General features: G+C 35.8%; 1 protein-coding gene across 1 annotated transcript in view; it reads left to right on the top strand.

Moving 5' to 3' along the window:
• LOC142351956 (uncharacterized) overlaps positions 1–23,316 on the top strand; it is a 60,803-nt gene that overhangs the window by 1,839 nt on the left and 35,648 nt on the right. The window contains exons 2-4 of the mRNA XM_075404244.1: positions 3,919–4,079; positions 8,991–9,158; positions 9,846–10,085. Of these exons, the coding sequence (XP_075260359.1) occupies positions 3,936–4,079; positions 8,991–9,158; positions 9,846–10,085 (552 nt within the window). The 5' untranslated portion in view covers positions 3,919–3,935. The remainder of the gene's footprint in view (positions 1–3,918; positions 4,080–8,990; positions 9,159–9,845; positions 10,086–23,316) is intronic.

Raw genomic sequence — 23,316 nt, 5'->3', positions numbered from 1 at the left:
ACAGTCGGGGAGACCATATCTCAAGAGGAACCACAAGTTCAAAACACGGATGAGAGACCATAACATCAGAAAGAATGTTGTGCTGCAAGATCATCTGCAGAGCAACGACAATCTTCTAGAGCTCAATATTTACAGGAAATAAAAGCAACCCGATAGATTTGAAGCATCTAGTCCCACAAACTAACCTAAATAAGAAGAACGATATGATGATTTTGAAAGAATATCAAGGAACTTAGAGGTTTTTGTTAAAATTTATGGAAAAAGAACACACCTGACAAACGGAAATGTTGTGCTATTAACAAATGGCCACAAAAATAAAATTTGGTTGTTAACGTACTTTTGTCTCGGCGTTATCACTTTGGTATTGATCTGTCAATGAGATGTCAAGAGTTAAAATCTCCCACCTATAGAAACTGATTATAACATCCACTGGTCTTCAACTGATGAACTCAATTGTACTATGGTCATCTATGATTCTCATGAAAATTGAACAAAATTGAAGATGACATCCAAGATTGGGAACTAAAATTTTTCGCATGTCAATCATGTAATATATCTTTAGCTAATAAATCTTTAAATTTTTTCAATCTGTAACGTTGGCACGGATAAGTCCATTAAAATTAGTTCCCGGATGGAGAATTTTCTCGAGAAATAGTTTTGTACCCTCCAACTGCAGCCACCTCCCTTCCCTCGCGCTATAGAAGTTCTCGATTCTCGTATACGGCTATTATTTGCAATGGCAGAAGAATGCCGAATTTAGAAACACCTATTTCAATTGAAATAAGAGCAGTAGGTGTATTGCAAACTCCAAAAAAATGTTAAGAAAGCATCTGTGACAACACTTAAAATCCATCAATCTGGAAAAAGTTTTAAATTTTTGGAGGGGTTTAACACATATTCCCACATTTGAGATTTGACAAATCCTTTAATTTTCTGAATAAATTTTGAATGTTATATCTGATCTGAATGTTAAATTTTTACTCAAGGGTTAAAAATAAAATCTACCTACTCAAAATAGAATTCAAGGAGCACAAGAAATAATTGACTTTTTGTCATTATGGAATAAAGTTGCTGAAAGTGGGATTCCTGTGAACAAAATCATGATTTTTTTGAAATTTAAAGTCTTCGCAGTAAGTATTGAATACCTTTTTTTGGTTACATTTTGTTCATGAGTTTCATTATGTTTTCTAACTTTTGGAGATAAGTTTTTCGACAAGAAAACTAACATTAGAGCACGCACGGTCAAAACAAAGTATATCTTCCAATTTGGGCTTTAACAATTCCCGACCAAATAAAACCGAACGCCACAAAATAAACTGTAAATATACTTAAAATGAATATGGAAACAAAATTTTTCAGCATACTTTTTTCACTAAAAATGGTTAATTTTTGCCTGCTTTCATGTAAAAACGATTCCATGAACCCATTACATCAAACAAGTGCATAATTGATGGTTTTGACACGAGAGCTATGACCAGCCTCATAATTATCACAATCTAATAAATCTGTTAAACTTTTGAAAATTTGTTATACAAGGAGAAAACTATTTGAAATTTTGTTTTTGGCAATTAAATTTTCGTAATTTTTTCATGGCAACATGTTTTTGGTGACAAATCTACCTTTCTTAATTTTAGCAGTGGTTTATAAATTTAGTTAAGGAATTTATGTCCAAATATATTAAAAATGGAAGGGCAACCTCGGTGAATAATTCATTCGTCCAGTCAATCAGAAAAATTAGATAAGTTAAAAGTTTTTTTTTGCTTAATTTACAATTTGTCTGTTTTAAAAGTTATTCTTGCATAACGTCAACAGGGCAAAGAAACGACAAAGTTTTTAACAATTCTATGACTTGCAAGTTAAGGAACAACTGAGAAACGCCTAAAAGCATTGTTTTCTTTGAATTCATTAAATCAATTGAACTGATATAAATTCCGCCAATAAAATACGCATATAGTGCTAAACAAATATTATGCGGCATTTATTATTCCTTTGAAACTTCAGCTCTTTTTTGCTCAAAATATTCTAGACACAAACTGCAGAAAAACAGAAGTCTCCAAATTTTAGCTTTTAGTCAAATTACAATACCTCGCAATAATATCAATTATTAAAAGTAAATCAAGAATGAATCAGCGGAAACAATCGACCATCGATTATCGACTGGTCGTCGAAAAAAAAATTAATTGCAAAAACTACAGAGAACAACATATAAAACTCATGCAGCTTATTGTTATTAATGTATGTACAATCAAGTTCAGTCAATATAAAAGGCATCAATACGTAAAATAGAAAGTTCGTGATTTCGGAAAGATGAGTTTATGCTCCTGTTTTTTCAGAGCTTTACCTTTAAAACCAATTGATTGCTTTTGTTGCTGGGAGCCACTCCAAGCGCCGGGAAGGGCTTCTGCTGGCTCTGCTTGCTTTTACTCTTTTTCTTGGTGTTCTTGGCTAGCCTCGTAGAAATTGATTATTTCGTGTATTTCTATGCGTGGTAAGATATCAATAAATTTTTATTCAAAGTAAAAAAGTCATTTATTAAGAAAAATTATTCAAGAAGTAATAAATATTGAGAGTGGGAAAAGTAGATAAAAAATAAATAAACAAATAAAAATTGGGCTGGGCTCGCGTGAGGGATTGAAACATATAAAACGCATGCAGCATTTATTCAAAAAGAAATGTCAAATTTGTGACCAAACAAATGAAATATGAATTGAAACGGGAAAAAAGAGATGAAAGAACTTGTTCTCTAAATAAGGAAGGCAATTTTAATTCCAGCTTTTCCATAAACATTAGCGCAAATTTTTTTGCAACAGTGAAAAGGTTCTTTTAAGAAAAGTAGAAAAAACAGCACAAACAAGAAGTTGTGTATCTTTAAGTCACATAACTCACAAAGAAATAAAGACAATCATTTGTATAAAAAAAAATTTAATGAAGATCTTTCACTTGGGTTTTGTTCAAACCAAATTTTGTTAGAAATTAGCTCTTTAATTTTAGAAATGAAGTTCACTTTCTCTCTGGATCAGTTAGGTTTCAATAACCAGCCAATAATACAAATTCCTTTCTTTTGTCCCAAAAGGCAACCTTCTTGGGTTTTGTTCAAACCAAATTTTGTTAGAAATTAGCTCTTTAATTTTAGAAATGAAGTTCACTTTCTCTCTGGATCAGTTAGGTTTCAATAACCAGCCAATAATACAAATTCCTTTCTTTTGTCCCAAAAGGCAACCTTCTTTTCGCCAAGGATTGTTAGAACAATGGCTCATTATTTTGAATTTTATCCAAGAATTGCCTATTCTCGGTCAAGTATTGACAACTCTCAATGAAAACTTTGAATTGTAGCACTGAAGTAAATTTTAGTTTTGACATAATAACTCTTACTATAAAACAACAAAAAAATGTAATTGCGGAGACACTGGGAATCAAAACAGATTCGAATTTCAGATTCGATTTGAAATTTGTCAAGGAAGACCTGAAATATTTGATTTGAGAAAGAAATCTGCAATTAGTATATTTCCCTGAAAATTCTGAAAAGTAAATGGGAGAAGATCTGAATTAGCGATGAAATTCTTAAAAGTGCAGAAAGTATTCCCGAAAAAATAAGCGCGGTTAGCTATATTTGCGCTCAAATTGAGATTCGGCCTTAATTCGGCTCATTCAGAATTTTTGCAGAATAAATTCAGCGCTTTCCATTATAATGTTTGGTACAGAATATTGTGTAGGTTGTTCTGAAAATATTTTTCGCAAAGGGCTGAAAATTTAAATCTAAAAAGCCGTGAGTAGCGTAATGAGGGGGGGGGGGGGGGGGGTCTAAGCTAATAGACTGGACCCTTGCAATGCTATTCGTGCAAGAATAGGCTGTGAATAAGCGCTAAATCAACCTGGGTTCCTGGGTTGCATACATGATTGTCATCAGGTCTTGAATAGGGGGCATAAGCGAGCTGATGATGAGCGCAGCTGACGTGCACGATTTCCCAAACAAGAAGAAAGTACCTCGTCTGGGCGTGATCAGATTGGACTATGATTACCCAGCGGCCCCTGGGGACATCGACTGTGCAGACACTTTTGGATACCCCGTCTTTTATAAGGTAACCTTTCCTCATTGATCATTCGATGGCTTCTCGCACACACAAAACTATCGTGCACTATTGAATTCTTGCGGTCTGTAATATTATATTCTCCTAAAAATGGACACATGATAAATGATAAAGAGCGCGGGCGTAAAACAAAAAAAGTTGTAGACAAATCGCGCGAAAAAATGGGTGAATGTCAATTTCTAGCTGCTCAAGTTCCATGATAAACACTGAGACAAAGCCTGACCAAAACCATGTAAGTATACCCGATTTCTATGTACCTGAGCTTTTTATTGTGTCCTTTTTAAACAAGGCTTTGTGTAACAATGCGCAAAATTTTAAATTGAATGAGTTTCATGAAATTTGTGCTGCTAGATATCTCACCTCTGCATGAAATAAAACAATGACTGCAAAGTAAAAAAAATTCATCTTTGAGTCGCTTTGTGGTCACACAATTTCACTAAAATGAAGTCACTTAAGGAGGTATAACTTCAAAAAACTAATCATTTTTTACATAAAAGTCAACCTTACGGACATGCCAGGTTGAGGTTTTCAAAACTATGTTTTTTCTCTTTCCCCCTCCCCTAATGACATGTTCGTACGCTTTTATAGTGACAATAGTTTTATCCACTGTTGTCTGTCAGACAGACAACAGCGGGTGAAACTAAGTTTAAGAGCTTGCAAAAGCTTAGTCTTCTCTCAATTGATAGAATGCTCTGAAAGTTAAGAAGGAAGATCGAAATTTGATAGGAGAATTATGTCTGTCAATTCTCCTGTTGTACACGACCACGAAGAATTTTGTATATGTTTTCAGGATTTAGAGTTTCAAGTTGACGTTTCTGCAATCGCAAATTGTACTGCTGTACTCTCTCAGCTTTAGTTAAGTCTGGTGACACATATACACAATCAAAATTCTCACAATCCTTCAATGGTACTGACTTAGGGATATTAAATATGACTCTGATCATTTCATAAATAATTAATTTCTAATGATTCTGATCGTTTTCACAACATCTGCCGCATATCTGAGCAACAGGTTCTATTTGCTCTATAAATCAGTTTTCCAATAAGTCGTAGTAGTATAGTGATATATTGATTTTTTCCGGGATTTTTGGTCTAAGGTCAGTTGTAGAATCAATGCGCGCTGTGAACCAGCAAAAATTAGTCAGAAAGTTTTTATTTGAGAAAAATTTGTCATCATATGAAAATGCAGGATTTCGGATATTTAATTTTGAAATATAGTATAATTGATTGAGTGCTTTGTTTCGTTTCATTTTGTTTTTTTTTGGAGAGAGCTTTTTGAGCCTATTTTTTTCTTATCGCTCTGCTCAATTCTTTTATATTACTAATCTAACTCGACAACTGCCGCTCCCATGCCCGGAATGAAAAAGGAGGAGGTTAAAAAACAGAAAACCAGATAGAGTGTACTCGAAAATCTCAAAAAGTCAGTCTTTAACTTGACCTGAGGAGATTACCGATAACCTATAGTACAATTTTTTTCGTAAAGTTGTGTGTGAAATTTTTTAGTTCAGCCTGTATTTAATGTTATTTTAGAGTCTTATGATTTAACAACACCAATAAAAGTCGCAATAAGTTTTCCAAGAAGTTTAAACATTGAAAAGATTTGTTTTTCATGGAAAACAATAAATTTTTGAGAATTGCCAATCTTATTTCTGTTAATTTGTAGCTTAGCATCTCCAGAAACGCATCACATCCTTCATCTACTAAACTACACTTTTAACGGTTTTGTTTTCCTCAAATGGACATTGTTCTTGGTACCACCAGTTTTCATAAAGTATTCGTGAATTTTGCATATTTGCCCCTCTTTTGTGGGTTTTTGTTTTCTTTTCACAGTATCACAATAATGGCTGCCATTTGAATCAAAATGTTGTTATTTGAAAAAGTGAAGTTGAAAATTGTTAAAGGTTTGAGTGAACAGTTTAATGTTTAAATAGCTTGGACATAATTTTCGTGCAATTTTTTTCGTGCAACTTTTTTGTGCAATTTTTTTTATTTCGCCTGTATTGGTCGTTCTTTTTGTATTCAATATCCTGGATAATGAACGGTCTCAAACGCTCTCTATGGAGGTATAAAAGAACCTCTCAAAGATTTCATTTGATGCATAATGTTTCTAATCACTTTGAATTTCTTTCTTTTAAAAAAAGCAATGTTTTATTAAATTTTGCATTTTGGCTCATTTGCTCATTGCCGTCTTTTCTTGTATTCATATTATGGTAGTCACAAATCTCATAGGCGCTAATGTTTTTTTTTCATTTAGTAGTTTGTTGAATGATATGTTGAAACGTTAATTTTTTTAATCTCTTCCTCATTTGGTAGACAATTAAGTGAAAAATGTAGATGAGCAAGATCGGAACTTAATGTGCAAATGCACATTACCGAGCCTCCTTTTTCTACTCTCAATTTGTACATGAGCACACGAAAATCCGTCGTTAGCTCATATTTCTTAAAGAAATTGCTGCAGCTCATTAGTCAACTGAAACTAGATTTCTATCTAAAGTGACTCAAGTCCAGAACATTCACATAGCTCAATTTGTGCACCCACACTATCAAAAACTCTCCATGTCCAATAATAAGGCCAAAACAAATTTTTCTGCTTGCCTACATAATTTTACAAAACCTAATGCCCGGAACAAATGCAATATTACAATTCAAAGAATATGAATTGTATTGGGGCGCTGTTTTTTTTTAAGATCTGTTCACATATTTTCATGATTTTTGAAGTCAAATTGGATAAGTGATTTTGGTCACGCCGAAACATGTGGCAAAGCCGAAATGAAGCGAAAAAGCGAGTGGCTTTGCGGCGTGATATTTTTTCGCCCTAATTTTAAAGCAGAGTGAGAAAACGGTGTTTGAACGAAATTTCGCTTTCTCGCTAGTGGTTTTTTGTTACATGCGGCAATTTCACTTTGATTTTCAGTGTTTTCGATTTTGTTGATTGCATTTTTTTCCTAAATGGTTTTCCAATCCATTCATAGTTCATTCTAGGCCTAATGTTTTTGTTAGAATCAGTTTCAAATTTCTCGCTAGTGGTTTTTTGTTCTCGCTAGTGGCATTTTGACATTGATTAACTGTTTTTTTGTTTCTTTTATCTGATTTTTTTAGAAATGGTTTCCGCAATTCACTTATAGTCCGTTCTAGGTCTAGTTTTTTGTTTAGTCAATGAAAATTCTCTGGACAATGAAAATTGTCTGCTATGTTTTTTTAATTCTAAAAAAATGCTTCAGGTTGTAAGGGCTATAACAATTGCCATTAATTGCCTGTTTATATTTGAATATTCTTAGCCGTTACTCTTTTCTAGCAGGCAATAGAAACTGCATTATTACGCATTTATAGCGGAATTGTTTTTAAATTAATTTCGTCTTAACTTGTTTTGTTTTGTGATAAATTGTCAATAGAAGATGCTTGAACTCATATTCTACTTTCGCGAGTTTTGGTTTTGGATATAAATGTTATAGGACGGGTAAAACGAAGTATTTTGCACGAGCTAGTATCACTTCATGGGCTGTGTTTTAAACCGAATTGTGTTCTTAGAGGAAAAACTTATCAGACTTGAATGCATTCTAGTACTTATCAATCTTTGAATAAATAAAATTGATTTCCACAGGTGAGAACCAAAGCCTCAAAATTATTCTGAGGAAAATTTTATAATCAAACGAATTGCTTCAATTTCTGATAGAAACCAAAATTATTAATTTTTTGAAGAACGTTGCAACAGTTTACACTTGCTGTTAACAGGTTGGTCAGATATCAGATTTAAATGTTCCAAGGTCTCCTCTATCAATATTGAGTGCAGTTCCTTGGCGGCTAAGTGAACGTTTGTTCCACGCATTCTAAGATGCTTAAGCTACGCCCCATGATTGTTAAAATGTATGGAGTCTACCTAGCCTGCCCACTCTATATGCATATAACCAACCGACATATTGAGATATGCTGACCGCCTCTTTAGTTGTTCAGTATGTTCGTTTAGAACTACTAATTGGACAATAAGCGTTGACGTAAACACGAATCACTGCAAGAAAAATAGGCAACCAATTTAAGGCATTTGCCATGATAGGCGATAAAAAGTTGATTTCACATATAGAGCATTTTTGCATTTTTTTCTGAATTACTTTTAGTTTTCATTTGTTTTTTTTTTCTGTCGAAAAGGGACTTCTCGCTGTGTCTCCGCCACTTTTTTAGTTCTGAACTCTAGAGCAGAATTGTTGCCATTTTGCCGTTTGACCCGAGAATATAGTATTAATTGAGTAGACGTATATTTTGTTTGGAGAGCAGTTGGCTGGGGCTAACTGAATATCTTCTTGGAGTCGGTTCCGGGGTCTTCTGACAGCGTCTTTTTTCAATTTGTGGAGTTTTAAATCTTGTTTCCAGATCCAGAGTGAAATTTTGAATCGTTTTAGAAATCGTTACGTCATTTTAAAAACTAATTTGTACCAAATTCGTAATTGAGGACTTATAAAATAACTTAACTTCACTTCAAAGGCGACAAAATGTAGACAGCAAATCTGAGAAGACGGAATATTATTCAATTTTTCAAACAGAAATGCACAATCAGAAACTGTGCACAAAGAGAGCTGAAGAGGAAGTCGTTTCTCCTGCTGCGCTTTGAAGTTTCCATTTCTCAGATGAATCAAACAATACTGAAAATACATAAGGTTTTAACTATCAAAAGTTGTAAATAACTTGCACAGACGCTGATGAAAAATAACTAAAATGCAGTTGAGAAAAGCGTGCGTGATCAAATTAGATCTGCTATGAAGATTAGCTGAAATGTGATTTGTTCAACTTAGTCGCCCTGAACTAACCATTGTCTTCCTAGTGTCAACTGATATTAAAAATAGATGGTTTAGTATTGTTTATGACTATATAGACAAAATTGTTCTCAGACATTTTGATGTGAGATTACAGGTTGTGCCAGGGCTGACGTTTGAGCTATGTCAGAGTGGAAACCTCCCGGATGACGTGAAGGAACGATTCATCAAATCCATTCGCTGGTTGATTGAAGAAAAGGACGTCTCCTGCATCACTGGAGACTGTGGATTCATGATATACTTCCAGAGAATGGCGTTAAAAGAGGTCAGAATTATCAAGGGTAGAAACCAGGTCCAGGTTCGCGTTTAAGATCGGACCATCCATACAAAATTTAGGATTGCACACTTAAAAAGTTTAGGTAGTTTTATGTTAAGGTTAATTTATGGTAAAAGTTACCTTAAAAGTACCATAATAGAAATGTAAAAAAAACGATGTTAATCTGGGCATCTGATCGAGGTTCATCAGGGTTTATCCAGGAAGTTGTGACTTTTCGTTAAAAGCCCGGCAATTGCAGGAGGAAAAAGACAATCACATCAAAACCTGACGGAAGTAGTTCACTTCCGGAAAAACCTTTCATAGCAACAAAACAAGCGTAACAAAAGAATCAATTTTAATTTTTTCATAGTACAAAATCATAGCAGTCCTAAGGACATTCATCCCTCCCAATATAATTTGGATCTATTCTGTTTCGACACCCCCACCCCCCCCCCCCCCCCCCCCGTGTTTTTGACCCCCAGTTACAAATTATATGTTGTTATATAGCACGTTACTATGTAAGAAAATAGCACGCGTGCCTGTGGGTCATAAAAGATTTATGCTCACTAAGCTCGGGGGGGGGGGGGGGGGAACAGATTAGATCCTATAATTCAATAACAGGGGCCACATAGGGAACTTTTTAAAATGAAATTTATTTTGTTCACTTGGGACTAAAACAGCCGTGAATTTTTACAGGCCAGGAAGATGGACTCTTCAGTGACAGTTATGATGAGCGCTTTGATTCAACTGAAGGCAATTCTGATTGGTGTGTCAATTGAGCAGAGCATATTGATAATGACAGCCAATCAGAGCAGCCTGGAGAACGTACAGACTGCATTCCGGAAGGAGTTCGGTGTCACATTCTTCGAGTCAAGGTTGAAGTTTGTGGGGTGTGAGAGTGTTGAAGGGTTCGAAGCTGTCGCAAAGGGCAAGAAGGCAAGTATTTGTACTAAAATTACAATGTAATTAATGCCCATTTGAAGATCAATTTGGTTAACGGAGGTCACAGCGAAAAAAGTTCAGAGAGCAAATGTGTCCAATTTCTACTGTTTTTTACGACTCAAAGAGGAGTATTTCTGGAGCGTTTTTGATGGATAGTTCTTTTTGGAGTGTAATCAAAACAGGATTTAAAAGTCAGTGCCGCATGAGAAAACTAAATGTTTAGGTCAAACCAGTAACAGAACTATGTCTAACAATAAACAAGGATGCTCGTTAATGTGCGTCCGCACATGATGTTCCGACCCGAGTTCATCTACACTTTTGACTGAACTGTCAACCAAATTAAGAGATAGTCAAAAATAGATGTCAAAAAATCGCTACACAGTCAAACCATAAATTGAATTACATAATGTCATGCCTCATTACAGCGCTCGCGAGATCAGCCTTTAAAAAGACTACAAGAATAAACAAACAAAATTAGCAAAAACAAAAATTTCACGGCAAAAAAACTTAATATCTAAATTCAAAAGCACCTAGTAACGTCAAAATGCAATTGGATAAAACCTTAACTACACAAATTTATTTTATCCTAACTACACAGCAGACAGGACTTTTCTGAAAACAAATAATTTCAGACATCTTAAAAATCATTGGCTGTTAACGAAATAATTCTAAAGAACAACAAAAACAACAACAAAAACTGAACAGTTTTTTGAAAACGAATAATATCATAAACGTTAGTAGTGATGTGTCTTTCTGGGCAAACTACGGGGGGGGGGGACATAAGTGTCTTCCCGTGAACACTACGGGGGGGGACACAAGTGTCTTCCTGGGCAAACTACAGGGTGGGACACTTTGAAATTCTTTCTCCTTATTTCCCCTGCCATGCATGAAACTAATCTTAGGAAACCATTTTCCCTCCACTTGCGTGACTGGTTTGCCGCTTTCGGCTTGAAACCATTTTAACTACCACCGCTTTGAAAGTTAATTCGTCATATGTCTACGCCAGGGTACTTTAATCTTGTTTTGGTCTGGGCCCATTTCAACATTTTACCCACAGTTATACAGAACCTACACACCCAATACCAGAATACGAATTCCAAATGCCACCAAGGCGAAAACTTTGCTTGTTGGACTGCTTTCTGTGTCGCTCCAAATTTTTAAATTCTAAAGATCTTTTTACTCATTTTGAAGAAATACACCCCAACAATTTTAGATATCAATGTGAAAACAGCAATCAGAAAATTTGGCGTTTAATTGTCACACGATACCACCAGTGTGAAAATTCAGCAGTTATTGCGCCCCCTCTAATTATCCAAAACCCTGTTTTAAGGTGTAAAATTTGTTTCAAAATTTTTACCCAGCAAAATGGTTTGACTAACCATGTTAAAAGTCATTCCCCCATGGAAATTATTCTTAGTCGTCGTGGAATCCCCATAAAACGGCGTTAGAGAAACCTTTTATTTGTCTTCTTTTTATAATAAAGTTTCAATTTTTACATTAATTTGTATTTAGTTTATATGAATGCTTTTTATAATTTATCCATGCACTTCAACTATAACTAAATGTAAGTTATCAGTTATCTTCACTGCTTGAATTGTATAATACTAGACGTCTGCGTTTTGGTGTTGGTTCTATTATAAGACTATTACTTGAAGATAAATCAGACATATCACTATTATTGCTAGCTTCGCTTTCAACTGCTTACAATTCTAGAAAAGAATTGTCAAGGGCTGGCGGGGAAATTGCGTAGGGTTCATTCCAGTCAACAATATCTTGATCAAGCTCGCTTTTTGAATAATCGGGCTGATTGAATCCTGGATCGGGGGGAGAAAAACTATTGTTTTCAGATATCACATTTTCCGGGGTTGGTTGTGAAATTGAATCCAAGTCGCTTTCGTTTTCTGACTCCCAATCCCAATCATTAATATAACATTGTGAAATGCAAATTCTCTAATATTTTTATGTCCAAATGGTAGGGAGTTTATTGGGTCAAGGTAAAACCGCTTGTCACAGTAGGCCGAAAGCGCAACTCTGTTTTGTTCCAGTGTCATGAACTCATGTTTCTCTGATTTGATGGTCACATTTTTGACGCGGACAATTTCCCCGCTGTTCAATACTCTCTTGAAGACCTCGTGCTTTAGTTGCTTTTGCCCCTCATGTGTTATTCCTTTTGCACTTTTCTTCCGACAGTCTGAAAGAACATTACAATCAATCCATTTTCTATTTTAATCTATGTGCTTTCCTAATCTAGGTTTCAATGTTCCTGTTATATTAAAAAGACGCTTCCATGAATTTGGTTAGTTTCAAAACTGTAATTTGTTTTAATAAAATATAATGTTACACATACCCTTCGTTTGTATTGAATACATTTTGGGTTTCAAGCCACAGAACTCTTCCATTACCACCCCTGCCAGTTCGTCTTTGAATTTGAGAGTTACCATGTGATTTTCTGTGTTGTACAATGCGTTATCAGAAGGGTAGTTGGAGAAATCGAATTCTGTGTTGACTTCTGCTCGTGCTAGCTCCTCATACAAGTCATCACAATCAACAGCATAGGTAAGTGAGTCCGTATCAGAGTATAAAAGTTCACACTTGAACCACTGTTTCATATTCTCGTAGTGAAATCGAAACATGAATGCTTTTGAAAGATCCAGAATTGAAGCACCAACTATTGTAGGTTTCACCCAATTTATTTTCGTTTTTCCTGTAGTCACGACTGCCATGTTTTCATCAAAAATTTTAAAGGATTTCATGTTAAACTTATCTGTGTGGTTGAGGAGAGCTCGTTCATCTCGGACCAGGAAAGCGTTAACTCGATTTCGCATGCTTTCACAACACTTTCCAAAAGCAGAGTTGTTCATGAGTTTGAAGAAGTTTTCAGCAATTTTGCTGGTTGCTGCCTGCCGCAATCTTGTGTTCAGTTCGATATACTTTGCCATCCACTTTGATTGTCTGAACTTGAGCACCTTGTGCAGTTTTGAAACTTTAAGGCCTTTTCGTTCATAAATCTTCAACGTTACATAGTGTAGTGTATAATCCTTCTTATCAAAGAGTGTTTGAAGCACTTTGAAACTTTTTGGAGATGATATTCTTCCAAAAGGTCCAACTGGTAACTACTCAACCACATGCTGTCTACAGGTTCTCGGGTGGGTGCCATTGGAAAATCTTGGTGAGCATCGTGAATTGAGTCGGGGTAGTCCAAGTCGGCGCAGACGATATATCCAAATTCAGCGTCGTCTGGAGTTTGCAAAATTTTTTCAATCGTTACTTCTGTGTCCGTCTGGAAACAATTGAGTGCCAAGCAGAAATCCTTCATGATCCCACCATAGAGGTTATTAGCATCTATGGTGAGACCATATGTTGATTTTTGCGTGTCATCAAAACGTTCCAGATATTTGTTGTTTGGCGTGAACAGTCTTTTTGTGTATACCGAGGACATACCCCCTCGCAACAATTCTTCTGCTATATCAAGATGGTTTTGATCTGTGAGAAGTTCCAGGTCGGGTTGACATATCTTCAAAAAGGCATCGCCCGCTAAGTGTGGTGCTGATAGATATTGAGCACAGTCCAAGCTGTACGAGTCCAGACAGACTGCTCGTAGCCACTCAAACCAGCAGGCGAGCTGTAGGGTGTCGACTGTCAAGTACAGATCGTGATATTCACCCATGTTTCTACAATCAAATTTTTCGAAGATCAGCTTTGCTTTTTCGTAGTCAGCTTCGGTTATTGTCACTTTTCGTGATTTGAGTTTGTCGACCCAGCACTTCTTAGGCAGCAATTTTTTTAGCTTGAATTTTCTGAAGGTGTCCATGTAGGAGTAGGGGTAGAATCCTTTACCGTGCAGAAGTTTCACATCATTTTAGTCACAGTATTCAAAATGGTTATCGAGTATATCGAAACTGTCTTCAGGCAAAGACTGAACTAGTTTATCTAAAGACGATTGCATGAAGCGAAGAGAATCGATAAAGCGAAGTTCTTCGTATATGGGTATGACGTTTTGATTTTTGTTCACAATATCTTTGATCCAAACTTTAAAGCTAAAACTGATATAATTCTCATCAGTTTGAGGTATTATTGAAAATTTATTGTTAGGGTTGCAGTGATGAAGACTCTTTACAACATGATGCAAGTCATATACTGACAAGTTGTGTGCGATTATAGGGACGAAGCTCTGTGTTCTGCGCTGTAGGTTACACTTTGAGTGAGCCCAGCCAAGAAACTGATTTGAGAAATGGCAGTGATCCAAGACTTTTTCGTTGTCCGCAGAAAAACTAGTTTCGCATATCCAACAGTGAGTCGCAAGCTCTTTTGCTTGTCCAACTGCTCCTGTGAAGTACCTGTGTTTTTGCTTTTTCTCGTATATATCTTTTGCCAGTGTCTCCATTTGCTTCACAAAGACTTGCATGCAATCTTCACCTCTGTACAGATGGAAGAACTCCACATTTGAACTTCCATGTGAAATGGCTACATAACAGTAACCGCTCGGAATGTGTTTGTCCAACACACGAGTCCCTGAAGTCTGTGGGTTTTGTTCAACTGATGATACCGGAACAATGATTGACTCTAGGTCAAAATAGACAACCAGTGGAAGAGCTGTTTTTGCTTGAAATTTTCTGAAAGCGAGACTGTTGCTGTCCGGCTCAGCTAGCAGAAATTGACAAGTTTCGAAGTGATAGCAAAGTTTTTCTTGTTTTTGAAGCGTTTCGTTGTTCGAGCAAACATGAAAACAGTTGCGACAGATTTTTGCGCGTGCATCAATCTGTCGCCCTTGCACTTCTCGAACTGAGTTTACCAGGTCCGTTATCAGCACGTAGTGATAACGTTCACCATCAGTTATCAGTAGGAGATCAACGACAAAATCAGAGTTGTGCTTTGAAATTCGGAAAGGATACAAACTTTTCTTTTCGTATCGAAAAACGTTCACTTTTACTTCATTACATCTTTCAAACGCGCTTATTTTGTCAATTGGCATCGGCATCGGGAAATCTCCTACTGCTTGAAAAGTTAAAGGGTTTGAGCGAGCGTATGTTGCGGGGTTTGTTTTTTTGCTGTACCGATCCCCAGGTTGCGTGAGGGGGCAACCTTTCCCCTGCAAATGGTAGGCAGCCGTGAAACAATACAAGAAAAAGTTTGGAGCGTTAAAGTTTCGGATATTGAGCAGGCATTTTAGAGCGCTAAGTTCAGTTGGAAGTGCTATATAGGTTGATCCCCGAATAGGGATGAATTTTGCAAATCGAATTTCGAGTTTTTCTACCTTTTCAATAATCCAACCACTTCCACTTGTGGCATACATTGAAACCACGTTGACAATATGCTGCACGGACTCAAAGAACTGCTCTTCGGAGAGAGCATCCGTGTACACAATTGGCATTTCAGCGTTAGCGTAAATTGTTACGTGTTTTTCTTCTTCATTAATCCCCTTAGTGAGTGTAATGCTTAGAGAAATATGAACTTTCTGAGGACCTTCGAGGGTCTTTTGACGTATTCATTGATGTGATACCTCGATGAGTTCATGAAAGACAAAACGTCAGTGTGATCATTACCTTCAATTTCGTAGATCTCCAGAGCACCTCGAATTGCCGACTGTACTGGTACTGCTTGATTATTGATTTGGCCTCTGTTCCAAACAGGCAATCCGTGAGCATTCTTCAGATGTTGATGAAAGTTACTCTGGTTGTTGAAAACCAGAGTGCAATAGGCACACTGATTTTGGACTTCTCCACCGTGCTCCCGTCGGGTGTGTTGGTTCATTATCAGAATGTTGTGAGTCTCAAAACCACAAGTGCTACACTCTAAGGCTGGGAATTCCGGTTGAACTCCATGAACGCGCTGTTTGTGTCTTCGAAGGCTTCTTTTGTTGGCCAGTTCCTTTTCGCAAATTTCACACGGTTGGGTCATTTTTGAGTTTTTCAATTTTTTTCTTTCGAAAATTCAACTGACTGCTTTACTGAGAAAACGACTGAGCAAATGAAGTCAAATTGTAACAACAGTTAACTGGTTCAATTAGAGGGAGTGTTAGTTGGTTGAAAGTTGTGTTCTACACGAGAAAAATTTCCCTATAAGGGTGTGCTTGCACTTTGACACCATTTGCCAGGTTTGGAACGCAAATCTCGGTAGGAGTGTAGGTCAGCTTTAACCAATGTTAACTTTTGACCAATAAGCGGTGTGTTCATGTTTCAGAACTACTCATTTCCATTATTTCCATGCAAGGTAAAAAATTATTGTGTAGTTTTAGTTATATCTGTTATCTACCACAACTAAAACATAGCTAACGCAGTATCCTTACAATATACTCTTTTCTGTCGGGAAACAGTTCAAGTGTTCAAAATACTCTTCTACAAAAATTGCTTCAGACTTTCTCTACTCTTCGAGGGTTGTACCGAATTTCCGTTCTATTTTCAACCTTATTATCAGTTTCCACTTTTAGGTTTCTGGAATACTTGGCAGTATTCTTATACTATTGACTAAAATTGTTTTAAACTGCTATTATCAGCGTGTTTCATGTGAACAAAGTAATTCCATGAAAGACACTCTATCTTATCATTGTGCAAATGTAAATTGTAGCTATATATAAGACAAAGATAGGTCGAAAGCAATTGAAATTCAGGATTTGATATTTACCACTAGTACTGATAACACATTTACCAAATGTCATTTGGTGAAAACCATAAATGTGGTTGTGGAATAACTAAATGCATTATATTTACAGAAAATGAACTTCTTTAGTGCTTAAAAACCTTTTTCTACTATATGATGAATAAAATAAAAGTTTTTTGTAACAACTTATGTAGTGAGATTTTTGCACCTTTACAGAATTCCTACATATGAAAATTGACTTTTTACCATTTAAAAACCTTTTTATACCCTATGGTTAGTAAAATAAAAGTTTTTTGTAACTACTTATATAGTGAGATTTTTGCACTTTTACAGAATTCCTACATATGAAAGTTGACATTTTACTATTTAAAAACCTTTTTTTACCCTATGTTTAGTAAGATAAAAGTTTTTTGTAAAAACTTATCTTATGAGAATTTTGCACTTTTACAGAATTCCTACTTATTAAAATTGACTTTTTAACATTTAAAAACCTTTTTTACCCTATGGTTAGTAAGATAAAAGTTTTTTGTAACAACTTATGTTATGAGAATTTTGCACTTTTACAGAATTCCTACATATGAAAATTGACTTTTTACCATTTAAAAAACTTTTTTTACCCTATGGTTAGTAAACTAAAAATTTTTGTAACTACTTATGTAGTGAGAATTTTGCACTTTAACAGAATTCCTACATATGAAAATTGACTTTTTACCATTTAAAAACCTTTTTTTTACCCTATGGTTAGTAAGATAAAAGTTTTTTGTAACAACTTAAGTTATGAGAATTTTGCACTTTTACAGAATTCCTACATATGAAAATTGACTTTTTACCATTTAAAAACCTTTTTTTACACTATGGTTAGTAAAATAAAAGTTTTTTGTAACTACTTATGTAGGGAGAATTTTGCACTTTAACAGAATTCCTACATATGAATATTGACTTTTTTTAATATTTAAAAACCTTTTTTTTACTATATGGTGGATAAAATAAAAAGTTTATTATAAATACTTAAATATTGAGATTTTTGCACTTTTACAGAATTCGTTCATATGAAAATTGACTTTTTACCGTTTCAAAACCTTTCATTCTTCAATATGTGTTTTAAACAGAGCTTTGCTTGCTGTGTTTTTATGTTATAATATGTGAGATAGTTTTCTTTCAACAATTACTAGCTAACAATTTGACGGAATACTTTTTTGGTTCTGCCTTGTCTTGCCCGTTTTATTCTCTCAACAAAAGAGATATTATGATTTTCAATTAAAATTACAATTGCAACTTAATATTTTTATTTACATAATCACACCCAAAAAATACTATTAAAGCACACAATTTATTTACAGATTCATAGAAATGGTGACAGTTTCAAAAAGTTTCAGTTCTCAGAGTTCAGTTTAGTCCTCAAATAAATCTATAAGTGGTGTTCGATTGGCACGTTTTTTCTGTGGCGCATTGCATACTTTGGGAGTCTCTGAATTCAAGGGTGTTGTGTTGGTTGAAGTTCTGTACATTTCGAAGGATACTGTAGCATTCTCTGCACTCTGCGTTGGTGTCACGAAAGTTGTCTCTGAAAGAAGAGAACTATCGAAATTCGATTCGAACTGCTCGGCTGACCCCATATTCCAAGACATTTTGTCCATGATTGAAGAGATGACTGTTTTTCGTTTTGTATCTGTTGTTTCCGGTGTAACAGTGGGGCTTGGGTCGTTCGTTGCCGGTGATCTAATTGGTGAAGTAGCTGGTGCAGTTGGCGAAGGTTGAATTCCCCAAAGTTGAGCCAGTTCTTCAATTGCCTGGAATTGGCCGAGTTGATTCTCAAAAATAGGCACACAGTCACAATCGTATCGGTACAAAAGTCTCTTTGTGTCTGGAGAAAATGTGTCAATGTCATAGGGGAAAAGTAGGGGCATTTTCCGAGGAAAACTGTATCCTCCAGCTGTTAGCACAGTTTTCGTGCCATTGTTTTCTGTAGATACGTATTTATCTGGTAGTGTTGCAACAAAATTCACGAACATTTTTGGTATGATGCAATGTTCAATTGATCTCCAACAGCCTATTTCGCTATTTTTCTTCTGCTGTATAAAAACGATGTAGTTTTCGTATTGAGTGTGATACACAATACTGCGCTCCCAAGAATCTTCAGACTCGCAAAGAATGTGGTAAGACAACATTTGTAAAGCACTTTTTAGTTTGTTCTCTTGAAAATGGAGCAGAACTGTACAACTATAGTCTTGAATTTAAAACGAATAAATAAAATCCGGCAAATACCAACATTAGCAACACTTGTGTTAAATTTGTTGAATACTTAACACACCCAGGTCAGGGGTTGTAACTGCAATTGTGAATGTTTACTCTACATGAACTTGTCTGTGTTATTGTTTTATGTTTTTGTAACTAGTTGCAAAGTGTATAAGAAAGTCTTATCTACACAGACTTAAACACAATAGCTTTCAGTTTTATTATGTTGATATGTATACTAACGTTTATAATGTATGCAATAGCAAGAAGTTTACAACCAGTTTTGTTTAGTACAGACTGTGTTATATCAAAGGCCTAAAGCCTTCTATCAAACGCTTGCTGTGTAATTTTGAGTTCTTTCTTATCTATGGACACACCCAGAGGTCACATTTGTTTTTCATTAAATTGTACTAGTTCCTGCTCTATGTTGAGTAATATTATCCATATATAAACTTTATTACCAACGCAATAAAACAGTTTAAGTGAGGGTCACGAATTTTGTCTTACATTTTGACAAAATTGCCAAGTTTTATAACCTAGACTTACATTCAAATTCAAATCAGAAGCTTAAATGTTAACCAAGAGCGCTCTTATCAGTAGTAAGCATTTAAAGTGTTGTTTGTGTTTTGTGTGTTAAAGGTACTTGTAAATAAAAATCATTTCCGAAAATTCTTTCAAAACAGGTAGTTTGACACAGTTTAAGTACACAATTCTTGAAAATGCCATTTACTGCTGATAAGGACGCAGAGTTTAGAGACGTGTATATTGAAATCTCTAGAACAGAGAAAATATTGATACGCGCAACAGTGAAGTCTTATGAAAATACGGGTGCCTATGTATTTCTCAAGCTATTTAAAAAAGTTGACAAGGAATATGAACCTCAACAACGAATTACTCTAACTTTTGATGAGTTTGAGCTTTTGTCAAAAAGGTCAGCAAAAATACAGTCTGCTGCTCTAGGTACAGCTACTGAAAACGATCAAGCTAACAAAGCTCCAGCAGCGAAAAGACGTAAAACTAAAAAAGACGACGAGCACGACAATTCAGACTAATTATAATATATTAGAAAATGGTGGAAGCGATGTATGAGCGTTCTCCGGGTTTCTTCCAGCAGTTTCAGAAAAACTTTAAATATTTCATATCGGAAGAAAAACCTAATTTTTCTTCTCTCAAGAACTTTGCCTTTTGCATGCATTTTGAGTGTCCACTGTGCAAAGGGAGATGTTTTTCAAAAACTCTTGCTGGCAGTGGAGTACAACAAAAGCAATTTCAACGGATTCTCAAAAGCAGACACTACTGCTTCCATTCAAAAGCGTTTGCCAATTTTTACGAAACACGTCACAAACAAATTTCAACAACCTGACTGCTTATACCGAAACTTTGCTGGACACAAAAGTTTGGAATTAAATGCATCGAAGCAAAAAAATCAACCAATTCAAACTGATCAACTAACAACTGAAACTCTGAAAAGATTTCAATCGATTCTCTCTGGACCGCATGTTGGTGCTTTTTGTCAAGTAATGGATATTTTTATTAGTGGATATGGAAAGTTGGAAATTGATTCTGATGTTCTGTGTGTTCGTTTCCTTTATGAGGAAAAAATTAAATTTTGAAAAAAAACTTATTTTCAATATAGGTTAGTAATGTTAGAACATCATATGAAGCGCAAAACGAAGCAAATCAATATCACTCATTTTTACAAGTTTTTGTCCACTGAAAATCATATGAGCAATATAAATGCAAAATAAGCCACACAAAATTGAGTTTTGTTTCTGTATAGGTTGGTTTCTCAGTTATTCATATACGGTATTAACATTAAAGTTTGAGACTATTCTGCTCTGCAAGTGTTTGTATGACGATAGAGTTTGGCCTCAGGGATCTGCAAAAATAATTTTTTTATCTTTTTGGCAGAGAAGAATCCAATGGGTTCCAATTGATGCAGACGTTGAAATATTGACTATAATGAAGCTGTTGTCGGTTAAGTTGGTTGGAAAATTATCAGCCGCATAAACTCCACGAAACTTGTTTTTGAGTTCCGAACATCTCTGAATTAGAGAGTTCAAGTTGTCTTCGTCCATTAGTTTGTTAAAATATGATTCTTTGAAACTTTCCGCGCCGAATCAATATAAATGGTACTTGCTTCTTCCCCAATAATGAATATTTCTACATTATGAGCAAAGGCAGCAGAAAACTTTAGGTCAATTGATACAGAACAATTTGTAAGTTCAGGGTGAATAAAATCGTGAGACGCCTGCTGAGTACTCGTCAGATCGAAAACCATAATAAAATGATTTGGGTAGTCTTCTAGACTGATTCCATGTCCATTGTCGATATAGGCTAGATCTGACATAGTGTTAAAGTAAACACGTTTTGAATCATCAGTTGAAATAGGACTATCAGCAACGGGAAGACCATTACGGTAAATGCAAATTTGTTCCAAATTGAAATTTCTATAGTGAAATGGGTTAAGCAGCTTGCTTCCGAGGAAAGCTTCGTTCGTGTTTAAGCAAATGGCGAGTCTTCTAACGGGTTCTCTGCCAAAAACATCTTCTTGCTTCCAGCTCTGCAAACCGGCAGAAGCCAGAAAAGTTTTAGTAATCATTTCTAGGTAAGGATAGGATGCTGGACTGGACAGCAGGGTCTTTTCTATTGCTGACACAACATCATCGTTCAGCGTCATTTTCCGTACATATAAGTTAGCTTCTGTAATTTGTATTTTGTAGGATTTTGCAGCGTCATCTGAAACTAAAGAAAAATCGTCAATTGATCGCCGAAAAGAGATTCGGAGTGTAACACCACTGAGAAGATGTCGATCACAGGTAAAGAAGTCAACCGCCACCTTTCCGTAAAATGTACACTCAGCAGATGCTCTGACTAAAGTTTTTCGTCTGGTGATTTCGGATGCTGCAATTCCCCCGGGGTTTGCTTCATAAGAATAGCCTTGACATGCCAACCACGTGCTTTGGCATCTTTATTGTGAGAAAACTCGGTTTCGATGAAACTTTTGTGGGCATAGTTACCATTGGCACTTGAAATTTTCAAACCGTTAGCAGATACTGCACAATCAGAAAAAGTGAATGTAGGACATTGTTGCAAAAGTATGGCGCGTCTGTTTTAGTCACATCTGCAGCAGCAGTGTTGTCATATTTCAAATCAGCATCAGAAGACTGTACAATCTTGCATTTGATTTCACGAAAAATTTTTTGGAGATCAATGAAATTGTTGCGGTCTCCTGCAACTTCAAACTCTAGCATTGGTCCATTAGGGCTGTAAACCGGTCCCAGTTTCTGACAAAAACTTCCATCAAATGTAACAAGGAGAGCTGGTTTCTCGAATAAATCCAACGAACTATGCGTTGCTTCGGCTGGTAACATATTACCGATCATCTTTTACTTTGGCGAAGAAGTCCGACCGACTTCTTTTGGGTACTCTTTTTCGTGAAATGGTGGTTTTGCGTTTGGTTGTTTTTTCTTGGTCCAGCGCGTAAGCGTTTTGAATTCCTTCTAATTCTTCTCGTTCGTCGCATTCGGAGGGCTAAAGATCCACCTGTTTGTTTTTTCACTGTGTTTGATATGGTGTTCTTTAGAGCTTGCTTTGGTGATTTCTTTTTACCGATAACATCTATCAACTCAGGGACGCTTTGTAGCAGCAGTTCTTTTCTGATGCGTTTAGCTGCTGGCAGAACAAACTTCCCAGCAAGTGGCAGTGCAACACGTCCAATACCGCTAGCTAATGCTCCAAAACCACTACCTCTTTGTCTATAGTGACCGGAAAATTGAGGCAATGATGATGCTTGGTTTGCGTAGTAGGAATCCATTTAATCACCAATTTTTTTAATTGTAGTGTTAAAATAACTCTCAAGAACTTTGCCTTTTGCATGCATTTTGAGAGTGTCCACTGTGATTATAACCCTACTAATCATTACCATGTTCTTATCGACGTGTCGGAGTTCTCAGCAGACTTTCTCAAACAAACAAAACCGTGTTCAGTTTCGTGTCTTCACAACTTTCAAGTATCTGTTCTCGTCTTCGGATACACTGGAGGCAAAGGGAGATGTTTTTCAAAAACTCTTGCTGGCAGTGGAGTACAACAAAAGCAATTTCAACGGATTCTCAAAAGCAGACACTACTGCTTCCATTCAAAAGCGTTTGCCAATTTTTACGAAAAACGTCACAAACAAATTTCAACAACCTGACTGCTTATACCGAAACTTTGCTGGACACAAAAGTTCGGAATTAAATGCATCGAAGCAAAAAAATCAACCAATTCAAACTGATCAACTAACAACTGAAACTCTGAAAAGATTTCAATCGATTCTCTCTGGACCGCATGTTGGTGCTTTTTGTCAAGTAATGGATATTTTTATTAGTGGATATGGAAAGTTGGAAATTGA

Source organism: Convolutriloba macropyga, chromosome 13 (assembly GCF_964194025.1).
Source record: "Convolutriloba macropyga chromosome 13, txConMacr16.3, whole genome shotgun sequence".
Lineage (NCBI taxonomy): Eukaryota > Metazoa > Xenacoelomorpha > Acoela > Convolutidae > Convolutriloba > Convolutriloba macropyga.
Note: the sequence above shows the minus strand (reverse complement) of the source record. Positions and strands in the feature narration are given on the sequence as shown.